The sequence below is a fragment of the Sphaeramia orbicularis genome, chromosome 13 (assembly GCF_902148855.1).
Source record: "Sphaeramia orbicularis chromosome 13, fSphaOr1.1, whole genome shotgun sequence".
Classification (NCBI taxonomy): Eukaryota; Metazoa; Chordata; class Actinopteri; order Kurtiformes; family Apogonidae; genus Sphaeramia; species Sphaeramia orbicularis.
The window spans coordinates 24515115-24529943 of NC_043969.1; the positions used below are offsets into that span (position 1 = coordinate 24515115).

Sequence of the window (14829 nt, forward strand, 5' to 3'; positions counted from 1 at the left end):
AAGCACTTTGTGCTACAGTTTTTAATGTATGAAAAGTGCTATGTAAATAAAGATTATTATTATTATTAAAACATTATAGTCATTTTAAAACTAAATTTGAAGTAAAACTAGCTCCATAAAGTTTAATCATATTACTCTAACAGTGTGAAAACACCAGGGTGTTAAATATTTTTACACATTACATTGTTAATTTTGACACTGAATTGAGTAGAATCAACTGACACTGGCCATAGAGTACATTTTACTCTAATTTTGAGTGGGAGCAAATGTTAACTGAAACAGAGTTCAGTTCAACTCTCTAAGAGTTAAATTGACACTTTGTTTACTGTGTGACTATGAAAAGATGAAAAACTGCATTTTACACCAATTATTTACATATACTGATAGAATTAGTGGATCAACAGGTATTAAACAGTTTACATCAGTAGATGGTTTTGGTCACCAGTGGCTGTTTGGGTCTTTATGGGTTACGTCTGTTTATTGCGATACGTAAGTGTTTGTCTGTATTAAATTATTTGGTTTTAGTCCACATAAACTTGCAGAGTTTGTGTAACTGGTTTGATGTTGCTGAAAAAATAATGAAGAATTACCCCAAATCTGTCAGTCTGACTCCTGAACTGAATTTACACAGGTGCTTTAGAATTATGTTGAAGTGTAAAGACATATTTGGTTCATTATAAAACTATAATGGGACAAATTAGGTCATCACAATCTAAGTACATAACTGACACACTACAGGTACATATGCACAGAAAAATGTGGACTGGTGTGATAATGTTGTTCCAAGATTAGTCAGATGACATCAACAAAAAGCCATCACACACAGCCGAAGCCTCTTGGAAGCAGAGAAAACTAGAGGAAAGCTGATAGTTTGGTTGTAACTCACCTGCATTTTTTTAAGGGCGAGAAAATTGTGATTCTGAACATGGCTATTGAGTCTACCTCAAAAGATCATCTTTCATTTTTGCGAAATGCCCCACTTAGACATAGATTTTCAGTTCAATCTCATCAGTACCCTGACCACCATTTTTCATTTTTTAACCTTATTTCTAAAATGTATCCTTGGTGCCTTTAAGTTAAAGCACATTGATCAAATCTATTCTTTTCTGAGATGTATCATCTGAATCCATGGTCTACATCAGGGGTCTCAAACTCATTTTCTTTCAGAGGCCAAATTCAGCCCAATTTGATCTCCAGTGGGCTGGACCAGTAAAATGAAAGTATAATAACCTATAAATAATGACAACTCAAAATTTTTGTCTTCGTTTTAGTGCAAAGAACCCCATTACATTATGAAAATATTTACTTTTATAAACTATTCAAACAAAAAAGATGTGAATAACCTGAAAAAAAACTGAAATTTCTTAAGAAAAATGAGTGCAATTTTAACAATATTATTTCTCAACATTTCTCAACATCATTTCTACATGTGCATTATGGAACCAAACTACGAAGACACTAAATACTTAGTAACAGGGAGAAAATTGTTAAAATTGTGCTGAATTTTCTTTAGACATTTCAGGTTGTTCATATTTGTTCAGGTTATTCACATTTTATTGTTACAGGATAGTTTGTAAATGTAAATATTTTCATAATTTAATGTTATCTTTTGCACTGAAACAAAGACAAAAATTTGAAGTTGTCATTATTTATAGGCATAATGTAATATTTTTTTTCACATCAAACCAAGAAGAAAATATGGAGTCATTAGTTTTTGTAGGTTATTATGCTGTTATTTTACTTGAGATCATATTGGTCTGTATGTGGAACCTGACCTAAAATAAATTCAACAGCCCTGACTGTGGAATTTTTGCACTTTGCAAATTCGTCCCACGGGCCGGATTGGAACCTTTGCGGGCCGCATTTGGCCACATGTTTGAGACCCCTGGTCTACATACATACATATGAAAGGTGAAATATTATATGTTGACATACGAGAATTGTCAGAACCCGTTGATGCATCTTCTTCGGCTACATCTTCCTCTTCTTCCTCTACTTCTTCTTCTTCTGTATCAGGTTCTTCCTTCATCTCCTCTGGCTCAGCCTCTCCTTCAGGGGGGTCGACCCAATGTCCTGGCATAAGAGCAGCCGAGTCGTAGGAGGAGCACAGAGGCCCCACGATGTGTGTGATGAATGACTCCTGAAGTTTAGCGAGCTGTGGAGCAGACCGGTCCATGAATGGGCTGATGGGAAGGCCTAGGCTGGCTTCTTCATCACCCTAAAGACAATCAAAAAAGATAAACATGAAGCTGATTATAATGTATAAGTAAAGGCTTAAAATATGCACTTATGTCCTTGCGATTACATGTTGTCAATTTTGTACCTTTTGAAGGATTTAATAAACATAAAATGAAAAAAAAAATAAAATAAAAAAAAATATATATACATATATATATATATATATATATATATATATATATATATATATATATATATATATATATTTAAAAAAGTTCCCACCTGGGTTCAACTTAAAATATAGGATCTTTACTGTCCAATGTTTCAGCTGCAACAAGTTCTTACTGATGCAATGAGAAGCTTCTCATTTCTTAAACAACCATCAATTTGATAGAGAGCATAAAGACTGGACTGTGCTCCAATGGAAAAAGGTCATGTGATCTAATGATTCCAAACTGACCCTGTTTCAGAGTGATGGGTGAGAAAAGAGGTGGATGAAGTAATTACCCATCATGCCTAGTGCCTATAGGCTGTGGAGGCAGTGTTTGTTTGCTCAGGTCTATCTTCAGCAATGACAAAATGACTGAAATACATGATTTAATATTGTATAAACTTACTGAAACAATGCTGCGGTGCAAAATTAAAGGTCAGTTATATGTTGCAAGTGAATCCAACTATTCTGGCTTTAATAATCTATAACAGCCATTTTTCTGTGTATGTATGTTTGAGTGTGTTTTTTCCCTATATTTCATGTGAATTTTATGGTTTGATTTGTCACAGTGGAATGCAATATATGATGATATTCTTAGACACAATCAGTTCCAAACACAGTGCCTCTGGACACAATCTGCTGAAAGTAGGCCAAGAGGATGACTGTTAGAAAAACATGAATTCAAACTACTGATCTATAGGCATCTGTCATGTAATGTACTGTGTCAGCAGAGATTGTCCTCTGTAACGGCACATATGCTCTTTCTATTTGTGTTCAACAAGGTTGTCACTCATTCTTGTACTATCTGTAATTCAATTCAGTCCTTTTTCATTCGATGTCACAACACATTGATGGTTGAATGCAGACTTATTGAGTGCATCCTTGGTAGAAATTTTTCATCAGACCACAAAATATCTTTAGTAACCTTTAGAATACACCTTTTCTATGTCCATTTCCGCATTCACAGGAAAGTAAAATACCACAATAATAAAACATAATAGACAACTGTCTATTACCTCTCAACTAGGACACTTGGAAATATTGTACGTTAGATATTACCGTGTGTGTATGAAAATCCAATAAAAATATTTAATAAAGGAATATTGGAGGGAAATAAAAAAGGTTATAGATGAAGTAACAGGTATTGAAACCCCCTTAATATTTGAAATTTTGTACTTGGGAAACATTGATTCTGTAAATCTGTTAAGAAGGGATGACTACAAATTGACTAGAATAATGCTGCTGGCCAGTAAAAAGGCAATCACCAGGAGATGGGGAACGAGTCTGGAGCCCACCATACAGGAATGGGAGGATGTTATACTCAATATTTATATAATGGAGAAAGTTACTGCATATGTTAGGTTGGAAGTCGATGAGTTCAGAGATATATGGGAAGGATGGCTACAATATGTAAGACAACATGGATCAGATTTTGTATAGGGGAAATGATTTTACTGTTGGTTATGTAGGCTCCTTTTCAGCAGGCATTAGTACTTACCAACATTCTACATGCAACTTGGTGAGAGACCAGTTGAAGGAAACTGATTTTCTTTTTACACCCTGGTTCGATGCTACAAAGTTTGTGTTTTTTGTTGTTGTTGTTTTATTTTTATTTATTTTATTTATTTTTTTATTTCTTTATTTTATTTTACATGCTTGTTGGAATGATTAGGTCAGGTTACATGTGTATGTGGAGGTATATCCTTGATATGGAAACATCTGTATTGAAAAAGGTAATTTTCCAAATGTAAAATAATTTCTTTTTTTAAAGTGAAATAAAATACAAATTAAAAAAAAAAAGAAAATACAATAAAAAAAGATTTATAATAATAATAATAATAATAATAATAATAATAATAATAATAATAAAACAGAATAAGCTGATTATTTTTCCTACAGAAAAAAAACACTATAAATTCTGAAGAGCCTGTATCGTTCCATCTATGGTACTTTCATACACTGTGGCACTCATGTATTGTGCTTTTGTGTTTTCTTTCAGGTGACAGGCCTTTTAAAGTGATTATAGGTGAACACTGGGCCATGGGCTACCATTGCTATGGCAACCTGACATCATTGCGAGAGATGTGGATGTGTATATGTATTTTGAGTAATGCAGGCAAAGACAGAGAGAGTGGCCAGAATTGTTTGTCATGGCCGGTAATGTCATCTGTTCTGAATATTTAAGTGGTTCAATGCAGAGAATAATGCTCATGCACTTTGTGTGCATCTGCGCTGCCTCTGTTGCCGTTTAAAAACCTCAGCTGCATCCCTGTGATCTTCATCTGTGAATGAGCGCTGTTAAGGATGACACATTTAGGTCATCTATCTCCGCTCTGAAATGATAAACATATACACAATCTGTGTCTCTCACCCACTCTCTTGCTCCATCCACCCCCTGATGCTCCTGTTCAAAGGACATACATAATTGTCAAAGCTATCATGAGAAATGAGCAGGAGGTTTGAATGAAATAGCAGAATAGACCTGATTTTTATTAATTATTATTATTATTATTATTATTGTTATTATTTTAATTTTTTTATTTATTTTTTTTTTTCTTCAGTTTCATCTTTATTTAACCAGGATGTCCCTTGAGACAAAATCTCTGTTTTGAGGGAGACCTGACCAAGAGGCACGTCAGTACAATACAAAAGAATCAGAGGTAGTACGATTTCCTGAGCAGTCACTACAGCCCTAAGTAGAGCTTTCTTGTTGTCAGTGTTCAGATAATACAAGTAACCTTTGAAAAAATAAACTAGATAATAAACATTGCACTGATTCTGTTTCCTAATTGTCAGGAACCATATATAACCAAACCATGCTCCAGTGTGAACATCTGAACAGAAACACAGGTTATCACTTCATAATAAGATACAAATATATGAATAGCACCAAGGTCGTTCAAGATTTACTTAACATCTTCCTTTCATGTTCCCTTCCCATTCGTGCCTCTTAATGAATGTAGTTATGACAGGTCTAAAATGCGTCCTGTTCTATTTGCAGCCCATGTGCCGTTGCTAGGTAAGTAATCATACTTGTCCAGCTAATCAGATTTTATCTTTATGTCTCTCTCTGCACTCAATGAACAGACCAATCAGAGCTATTGTTAGCTGAGAGCAGGATTTGGTGTCAGCCATCTGCAGTGGGTCATGAAGAAATTCATGATCTAGAAAGTAAGGGTTATGATTACTGTATTTCTTTTGTTCTTTTGATGGTATACACAAAGGGTAATTTATTACACTCGTGCTTTTGTTCTGTCTTTATATTTTTCAGTATAAATTTTGCAGATATGTGTCATACTGTATGTTAGAACTTAGGATCTTAGGTGGAGTACTGTAAAAAAAATACTCTAATTTTATTATTTTTGTCTTTATGAGACCATCCAGATACTACTTAGTCTGTCAGATTGCACAAGTTTACATCCATACTTGTTCATAGAATTCGTTGACGATGCCTTCTGTCCACTGCAGGTGCAGCTCTTTACACTTGAGCGGTCCATTGACATCAGCCAGCTTGATGCACATCTGGCACACCAGCAATCGATCATTCTCATTAGTCCAATCAATACCAGACACTCCTTCATCACCCACCTGGGAAAGTGTACAGAGGAAGCTTTGTGTAAAAATAAGAAAATCCCACAGAATGTTTTATATTACAGCAACAGAATAATGTTTAATCCTGTTAACAAGACCAATCTTCTCAGTAAGAGAAGCAACACTTATTCAGTATAGGGGATCACAGATTAGTTCAACACTTACCTTTGCATTAAATTCTGCAAGGAAGTCAAAGTGCTTTTTGAGGTCAGTGGCCAGGATGGCTTCAATGACTAGGAAACGGAAGCGTTTGAACTCCACATGTTCAAGGTTTACCAGAAAGTTATATTCGGGTCGAGACATGAAGAGGTTCCAGGCTGATGCTGCATGGTGGTTTTCCAACACTGAGCGGTCATTGTAGAGAAGAGCCTGCAATGTTAGGATATTTTTATATATCACTTGAATCTGATCTTGTTCTTACAAATGACATGACTAGTGACATTTGAGGACTAAATAGTAAATAAATGCTCATGTTGACAAATTGAGAACATTATATTCACAATGATTTTTGTGGAAAACAGCCTTTAAAGAAAATTATGATAAAAGTAACATTTACATTTTCACATGTTGCATTTAGTTCATATTCAGCAAAACACAAAAAACATAAATGTTACTACTTACTCCAATATTCTTTATTTCAGAAAGAAGTCTAAACTGATGTGTTATTTTATAATGCAAACCTACAACCCCCTTTCCCAGAGAACATGTACAATTGTATATAGCCACTTTTACACAGAGATCCCTGAAAAAAGGTAAGATGGTGATTCCACCTTTTTTCCACCACTTACTGATTTCCACAGCCAAGCCAAAAGAGTAACAGAGGTGAGACAGGCTGGACTTTCACACAGTGGACCTGCGTTCCGGAATCAAAGGGGTGGTGACGCAGCGCAGCATATAGTGTGATGTAAAACTTGCACGTCGGAAATACCCCAAGCAGAGTGGTGTTGCTAACCTTTTTCACTGTTTAACAAATGTTAGCATGTATAGAGTCCTCCGCCCAAAGTGATAACAGCTCGCGGATCTCGGTGTCTCCCCAGTTCGACATCTTTTTGTTCATGTTGATATGTATGTTTACTGTACACGGCCCGCGCTCATTTTTAAATTGCCCCAGCATGGAGGTCGCACATGCAATACATCATCAAATGTCACAACTTGGTTGTGGAACAAGTGGTGTTCCTTTTACATAGCGTTCCAGAATCATGATTCCATCTTTATCATGGCTCTGTTACTACCTCCAGAGGAGTTACAGAGCTGCTATAAAGGTGGGACCAAATGATCCACCATTTCGTTTACACAGATGTTGTTCTGGAATAAAGGCAAAATATCCCCGTAACAGAACTGCTGTGTAAAAGGGGCTTATAACACAAAAAAGATGAAATCTGTGATTGTTGAATTGCTTGAAACCTTCATTTAATAGACAAATGAATAAAGATTGCATAATGTTTTCACTGACCAACTTACAGTTGTATTCTCTGAATATCAACAAATTTTGAATTTAATGCCTGCAACCCACTCAAAGAAAACACTTGGGACAGAGGTGAAATAAACAGTTTATAGCATATGTGAATAAAACTGCTTTGTCAGATTCTACAATTAGGTTAATTGGCAACAGGGGAGAGAATCAAGGTTTGGCATAAAATGAGCATCTTTGCAAGAACAGCCTTTGTGGTTTGCCAACAGTTTTAAAACGGTATTTCTCAACAGGTCTTTCTCCAGCTACAGTTACAGCATATTTTAAAAAGACTTAGGATGTCTGCAGATATCTCTGTGCGGCAGAGACGAAGAAATAAATGTGTGGCCTTTGAGCTCCTCAGTGGAACTGAATGAGACACACATGTTACTGTGATGCATAAGGCCTTATGGGCTTGGGAGTTCTTTAGAAAACTGTTGTCAATTAACAGTCAATGTCCTGAAAATGCAACCTATATCAGTTTTGTGCATAATGCAGCTGAGTTTTCTGGGCCCAGTGTCCCCTCACATGGACCAAAAAAAAAAAAAAAAAAAAAAAATGGATATGTGTGCTACTAACAGCAAGAAAATGTACATTGTGTCCTATATGTCAGAGACCATCCAGACTATTATTAATGTAAGATGCAAAAGCAGCAGCTGAGTTACAACTGCATGTCTTCAGAGTCACAGCGTCCAAATCTCCAAGTGAAAATGTATACGGTAGAGGAGAACCAGAAACCCTTGAAATTTTGTAAACAGTAAGAATGAGCAAAAGTGCAACAATTACTGTCCTCACTTCCTGAATAATGAAAAAGTGCAATAAAAAGGAATAGGATGATGCAACCCAGTGGTAAACATCGCTCAGTCACTATGTTTCTGTCTTGGAGGCATCATAATGTAAATGTGTAATTATAAAATGCAAATTTGGTCAGTGAAAACATTGATAACTTTGTACATTTTTTTTTTTTTTTTTTTTTTACCTGTGGTGCACTGGTAGCTACTAGAAAGGCATTGGTTCTTCCTGGATGGTCATAGTCATGCATTGCAGCAGCTACATACAGGGCCATGAGCTCCAGGCCTGGGATAAGGCCAGCTAAGGAACCATAGCCTTCCTCCTGCACAGAGTTCAACTTGGATATCAGGAACCCCGTTGTACCTGGGGAAATGCCATTCTCAGAGTCTGCAGACAGAAAGAAAACAGGTTCAACCTCAGTGTTAGTCTTCAGGGTTTAATTATATGACTGTGAAGCACTTGGTGATTGGTGTTGATTAAAGGTGTTATATTACTAACATTGTTTGGTTGTACAGCGAAAGTACTAAGTGTTCTCTCTTCTCAAAACATGCAGTTCAAAACTAACTAAAATGTAAAAATGCACTATATTATATTGCACTTAGGAAGGCACATTAGCCTTTTCAGCTACTTTTTTTTAATTATATTTGCACTATATGAACAATTGTAGCAAAACAATTTTCCCATTAAGTATTCTGATTATTGAGGAACATCACTGATGATTTAACAGTGTATGTAGATAAAGTGTAATGTAAATGAAAAACACTGGTTGTTTAGATAACGTCCTTATTTCTGTCTTATCTACACTCTCATCAAGTTGTACAATTATTGGACTCATTCATTTTTTTCTGATATCTGACAAAACAAATCAGTGTGTGTAGGTTCTGTTTATCTAATGGTGAATTTCGCATGTGTGACACTAACATTCTGTGTTTTCCAAATACTGGTAAGGAAAAGAATGACAATTCAACAGTAAGAGGACAAAGTAGAAAAAGAAACAATCTAAACAGATTTACAAAGTGTTTTCCAGAACCATTGACAAAAAAGTCAAGGCAAAGAGGGAGAACTAAGCAATAAAACCATTAAAACAAAACCAAAACAGATAAAACAATTTACAGAGCAAGAGAACAACATTATGAGAAAATAACAGAATGATTAATAGAGGGATTTACAAGTTTATTCAGAGGTAGTCTGTCTGATTTCAATAATCAAGTCACTTTATAGATGAAAAGAGCTCTAATGACAAACACTGTATCCCTTTGATACCAATAAACACTCAGATATGACAGGAAGACCTCTATCCACCCATTTTAGAGCACTAAGCACCTGGCTCTTACTACTTTAAAATTGAACAATATAGTTTTAAAAACTTCAGGAACAGGAAACCAAGATGAGTTTGCTACTGTGGGTTGATATGTTCATGTTTTTTGGTCCCAGTTACACTGCAGGTACTAGTCAGAAATGGCAGACACTTTGACTAGACTATCTATACATTATCAGAAATCTTCATCAAAAATATTAAGTTTTTAGTCAAGTAAACTAGTCAAGTAAGGTAGTTTACTTCTGATGCTGCTGGATAGGAAGCCAATGCATTTTTGCTAGTACAGGCTAAAGTGTGCATGTTTTTGGTATCACTTACAAGGGAGTTGCAGTGCTGTAGTCCATCCCCAAAAAGTATGAGAGTAAAGTATGTAAATAAATACATAAATTACAAGAAGCCTGCTTTCTATTTTAGGCTAAGTAACATATTTTCTGCTAATGGTGCCGAAAGTTTTTTTTTAGTTTTTTACCTCTAACATTAACTAACATTCATTATTAATTTATAATAATGGATTGGGTTCATATTGCATTTTCAAAGTGAAAGAAACATGGCTGCCAATCTGTGCCAACAGCCTGTTCGACCATCACTAAACAGTCATGTACCAACAGGAGTGACACTGGAGGCAAGGTGGATGAAATGTCTTGCCCAAAAGAAACAATTCATGGTGGTGTGGGTTTCGAACCACCAACCCTCTGGTTATCAGACAGTCTGCTCTACCTCCTTATATCCAGCATTCAGTACAGAATGACAGCGTTGTCACCATCAAAACTGTTAGAAATGTTGAAGCTGTAAATGTCCCGTCTAATTTCAGTTTGAGCCACTGATGCAACTTGTCATTAGATGTATACCCTTTTTTTTCTTAATGTATTATTATTATTATTATTATTATTATTATTATTATTATTATTATTATTATTATTATTGTTATTATTATTATTATTATTATTATTATTATTATTATTATTATTATTATCTGGGTACCACCTAGATGAGGGAGGGGGGTGGGATTGGAGGATAACAACCTGTGTAATTAAAGTATTTCGGTCCATTGTAAAATATGCTTATAAAATGATAAATAAAGTTGTAAAATAAATAAATAAATAAAAATGTTGGAGTTGAGGGTTGTATGTCTTATATTCTTTTTCTGAATAATGTGACTCAGCAGGCAGCAGGTAAATGGAACATAAAAGTAATCCCATAAGTGACCCTTGATGAAACCAAACTGCATTTGTGGTATGGAAGAATATGAGTCATCTAACATGGCAGAAAAATTGTACTGAAGAAAGAAAGAGGACAAAATTACCTTGAAAACACTTGAGCTAAAAATGTAAAATTGGCTACTAATTACAAGAAAAATGTCAAGTCTCTTGTACTGTTCATGGTGTGGTCAGTGACATGAGGAGCAGCATAATCAAGAGTGCTGAGAGTACTGATTGTGGATAATAAAGTAAGAGAGCCTTAAGATGATGAAGAAATATTAATAGACACTCAAGAAAAATCTGCCATAAATTCACACAGAATCAGGGGTAAAAAATACAAGCTGTAGTTGAACAGCAGATTCTTAAATTAGAATGAGCTGGAGGGACTTACTCCCTCTGTGGTGGGAGATAAAGACATATTCTAATTGTGGGTTTCCAGGAAGAAGGGCAAGAGCAAATATCAGGTCCAGGATATGGTCTTTTAGAGTGAGCAGAACCATCAACCAATTGAATGAGATGAAAAAACTTCCAAATTTCAACTCTAACAAGAAATAGAATTTAACACGACCAAATAAGATATAAAGATACTCAAAATATTTCTAATGAGACACAACTAACCCACTACCTCTACCTGAACCAATATCCCCTGTATCCCTGTTACCATGACAAAGTAAAAAAAAAAAGAAACCTTTTTGGATGACAGCTAAGTGGGGGGGGTTGATGCATGCAGCTGATTCCATGCACATAAACTACATTAGCTCCTCCATGTGGTTTCTTAGAGCAATGAAGTCTGTTGATCTGTTAATGACTAGGGTGGTATTAACAGGATATGACCAGCAGAGGGGGCTGCGGACAGTGGTAACAGGTGGAGGAGGCTGAGGTATGCATGGAAAATTATTTTGAGGCAGGGCTGTGAGGGCCTTGCAGGAGTGAAGGACTAATTTAGTGTTCATAGATAGATCACATGAGTCAGTGGTTAAAATGGAGACGGTCATGTGTAAAAGGTTCTAATGAGGAAGTTAAGGAAGGAGGCAAAATGATCTGTTCTTTAAAACTACTGTTACCAGATATGTAGGTAATAATCTATGCCACTGTGGCCAGTCAAACACTGCTGTTTGTTACCACTATGTGTGAAAAAATTCCGTACCAGTGTGTATCCCGTTCTCGGTCAGCAGCGTGGGCAGGCCTGGCACAGGCTGAGTGGTGAGGTACCAAACAGCATGCAACACATCAGTGGCATGGATCCTGTTGTGGTCTGGGGAGATTAAAACAACCAGCAGAGAAGAGAACATTAAGCACTAACGAGTTACTGAGTCATCATTACATCCTGTGTGAAATCCTGGAATTATTTAAGCTCTAAGTGTTGTTTCAACTGATAGTACATCTAGGGTTCCTACACAAGTATAGAAGGTATGGAAGAGTATGGAATTTGATTTTATAAATTTCCAGGTCTGGAAAAGTATGGGAAATGGAAACAAATGTATGGAAAAATATTCATGTTTCCAAGACTGTTACCGCTGTTCAATTTTCTAAAACAAAAAATTATGAATATCTGAAAAAAGAAATGGATCCGTCTGTTTTTTTAAGGTGCTTGCTAGCACAGCTAAAATGTTTGTGTGAGAGCACATACAGTAGGCTACTCGTCCCAGAAAACATTTGGGCAGATTGACAAGTTGAATGCCCAGCCTTCTGCTCTTATCCTCCTCCAACCCATTTTAAGGCCCGCCCAGGTGTCGTCAAGTTTCATTGCTGCTTTGATGGACAGGTGATGTCCACACACTGTTCGTGAGCGAGTTATTCAACATGCCATGTATGATCACTGGCAGAACTCATTATGGGTAGATGGAAATTCTCTGACGACTGGCTCATAAATCCCAAATATAAAGACTTTTTGGAATTTTTTTAACAAGACATTTGGAAATTAGGGTCTGGAAAAAGTATGGAATTTTGAAATTTCAAATGTGTAGGATCCCTGTACATCTTCAGTCACCTGTGTGAATTTTTTTTTAACAAAGAGACAATTAACATTAGCATGCTACAAACTAAAGTTCAAAAGCTAAAAAGATGATGCTGAGTGTGTATAAAAATGTGAATTTTCTACTCACATGGGATGTCCCTGTATCCGTTCTCCAAAGCATGAAAGTAGTTCATGAACTCCTGTACAGGAATCCTAAAGGCCTCAAATAAGCCTGTGTCCTCAAAGAGCCTATAGGAAACCTAAAAGACACAACATGAGAAGGACATGAAATAATGTTGTGAAATGTAGACATAGCTAATAACCACAAAAACAACTTGCTGCTAATTCATATTCAGTTTTATTTAACTGCTCAGTAGGATAAAAAAGGTAATAATTGTTAGTTAAAACAAAAAGTATCAATCTAAAACCTAATGGTCTCCTTTTCTTGCCATTTTTGGATGCTGTTTATTAACTGAGCACCTATTTCTCTTTACATCTACCTTTTCTTCAGTGATTTATCACCATTTATTACTAAATTGTCCTCTGTGTTTAGCCTTTTTCAGTGAAATAAGGAATTTTCCTATATTTAATTTACTGATCATGTAGATGTTTGTAAAAGCTCAGAGTAAAGTCAAAGGTTATTATATTAAAAGTGACTTTTTCAGCAAAATATATCATTAACTACACACACTAAGAAGCAGCTACAACCACTATCATTTGACAAACTGTGGGTTTTACTGATGAATCGGTGTTGCACATAATGACAGTGTTTCCATAAACGTCCAAATGGGTCATATCTGATAACCTTGAAAAACTGAGACTTAGGATTATTGGTTCAAAAGTATTTTAGATCAGCAGATGGTTTTGGTCACCTGTGGTTGTTTAGGTCTTTGAGGGTTTAACTGTGGTTGTGTTGTGGCTCCTTAACCCATAAAGACCCAGTGCTACTGTTGCGGCAGTTCCCAAATGAATTTTTCTCTCTATTTAACCTTTCTTAAGTGATTTATCACCATTTATTATAAAATTATCCTCTGTATTTTGCTTTTTTTTTTTCAATAAAAATCAGGTATTTTTCTATATTTCATTTACTGATCATGTAGATGTTCATAAAAGCTCAGATTAAGGTTAATTGTCATAGTATCAGAAACAGTGAAAAATAAAGAAAAGTTGACTTTTTCAACAAAATTTATCATTAACTGAACATAAACCAAGTGTCTCCATGCACTTTCATTTGTCAAACTCCATGGGTTTTACTGATGAACCAGTGTTGTATAAGATAACGGTGTTTCTACGTTCACTACAGAGCCTCTGAACGTCCAAATGGGTCATATCTGATGACCATGAAAAGATAAAAAACTGCATTTTCCACCAATTATTCACATGGATTGATAGGATTAGTGGATCAGAAGTTATTAAACATTTTATATTGATAGATGATTTTGGTTAGCAGTGGTTGTTTGATTTTAGTGGAGATTTTGTCTTACAGCCATGACAAAAGATGCAGTTCTGTTTTTACTTGGAACAGGCAATAAAGTTATCTATCTATCTATCTATCTATCTATCTATCTATCTATCTATCTATCTATCTATCTATCTATCTATCTATCTATCTATCTATCTATCTATCTATCTATCTATCTGTCTGTCTGTCTGTCTGTCTGTCTGTCTGTCTGTCTGTCTGTCTGTCTGTCTGTCTGTCTGTCTGTCTGTCTGTCTGTCTGTCTATCTATCTATCTATAAAGCACACTCACACAATTATCATCATAATCTCATTCTCATGCTACTAATAATTCATTAAAAGTACTGTTTTGAATGGGAATACATCAATGTAATGTGTAATCTGTTATCCAGTGAGATTTTGCAGGACATTGTATGCATGTCCTATTTTTGTTAAAGGCTGAGCCTCCCTGAAGGTCTGATCCTCAAATCATCCCTGGTCTCACACTGTCACATCTCTGTTTGATCTGACTACGGTTTGATGTCAGTAGGGACAACATTTCAGAGGCTAAAAATCTCCCCATATACTGTATTAAAATGTGTAAAAAAAAAACTGAAGCTGTCACTGATTTCTGTTTTAATTAACCACCTCATGCACAAAGCTGAAACGCATATACACCAACATCATGTAAAACA

The 14829-nt window shown here is 35.6% G+C and overlaps 1 protein-coding gene across 2 annotated transcripts in view; it reads right to left on the minus strand.

Moving 5' to 3' along the window:
- Nucleotides 1-14829, minus strand: part of LOC115431462 (cGMP-inhibited 3',5'-cyclic phosphodiesterase A-like) — a 71558-nt gene that overhangs the window by 8398 nt on the left and 48331 nt on the right. For both annotated transcript variants that reach the window (XM_030151838.1, XM_030151839.1), the window contains 6 exons: nucleotides 12845-12956; nucleotides 11887-11994; nucleotides 8410-8609; nucleotides 6146-6349; nucleotides 5816-5977; nucleotides 1936-2218 (listed from right to left, as the gene is read on the minus strand). In XM_030151838.1, coding sequence (XP_030007698.1) covers nucleotides 1936-2218; nucleotides 5816-5977; nucleotides 6146-6349; nucleotides 8410-8609; nucleotides 11887-11994; nucleotides 12845-12956 — 1069 coding nt within the window. The remainder of the gene's footprint in view (nucleotides 1-1935; nucleotides 2219-5815; nucleotides 5978-6145; nucleotides 6350-8409; nucleotides 8610-11886; nucleotides 11995-12844; nucleotides 12957-14829) is intronic.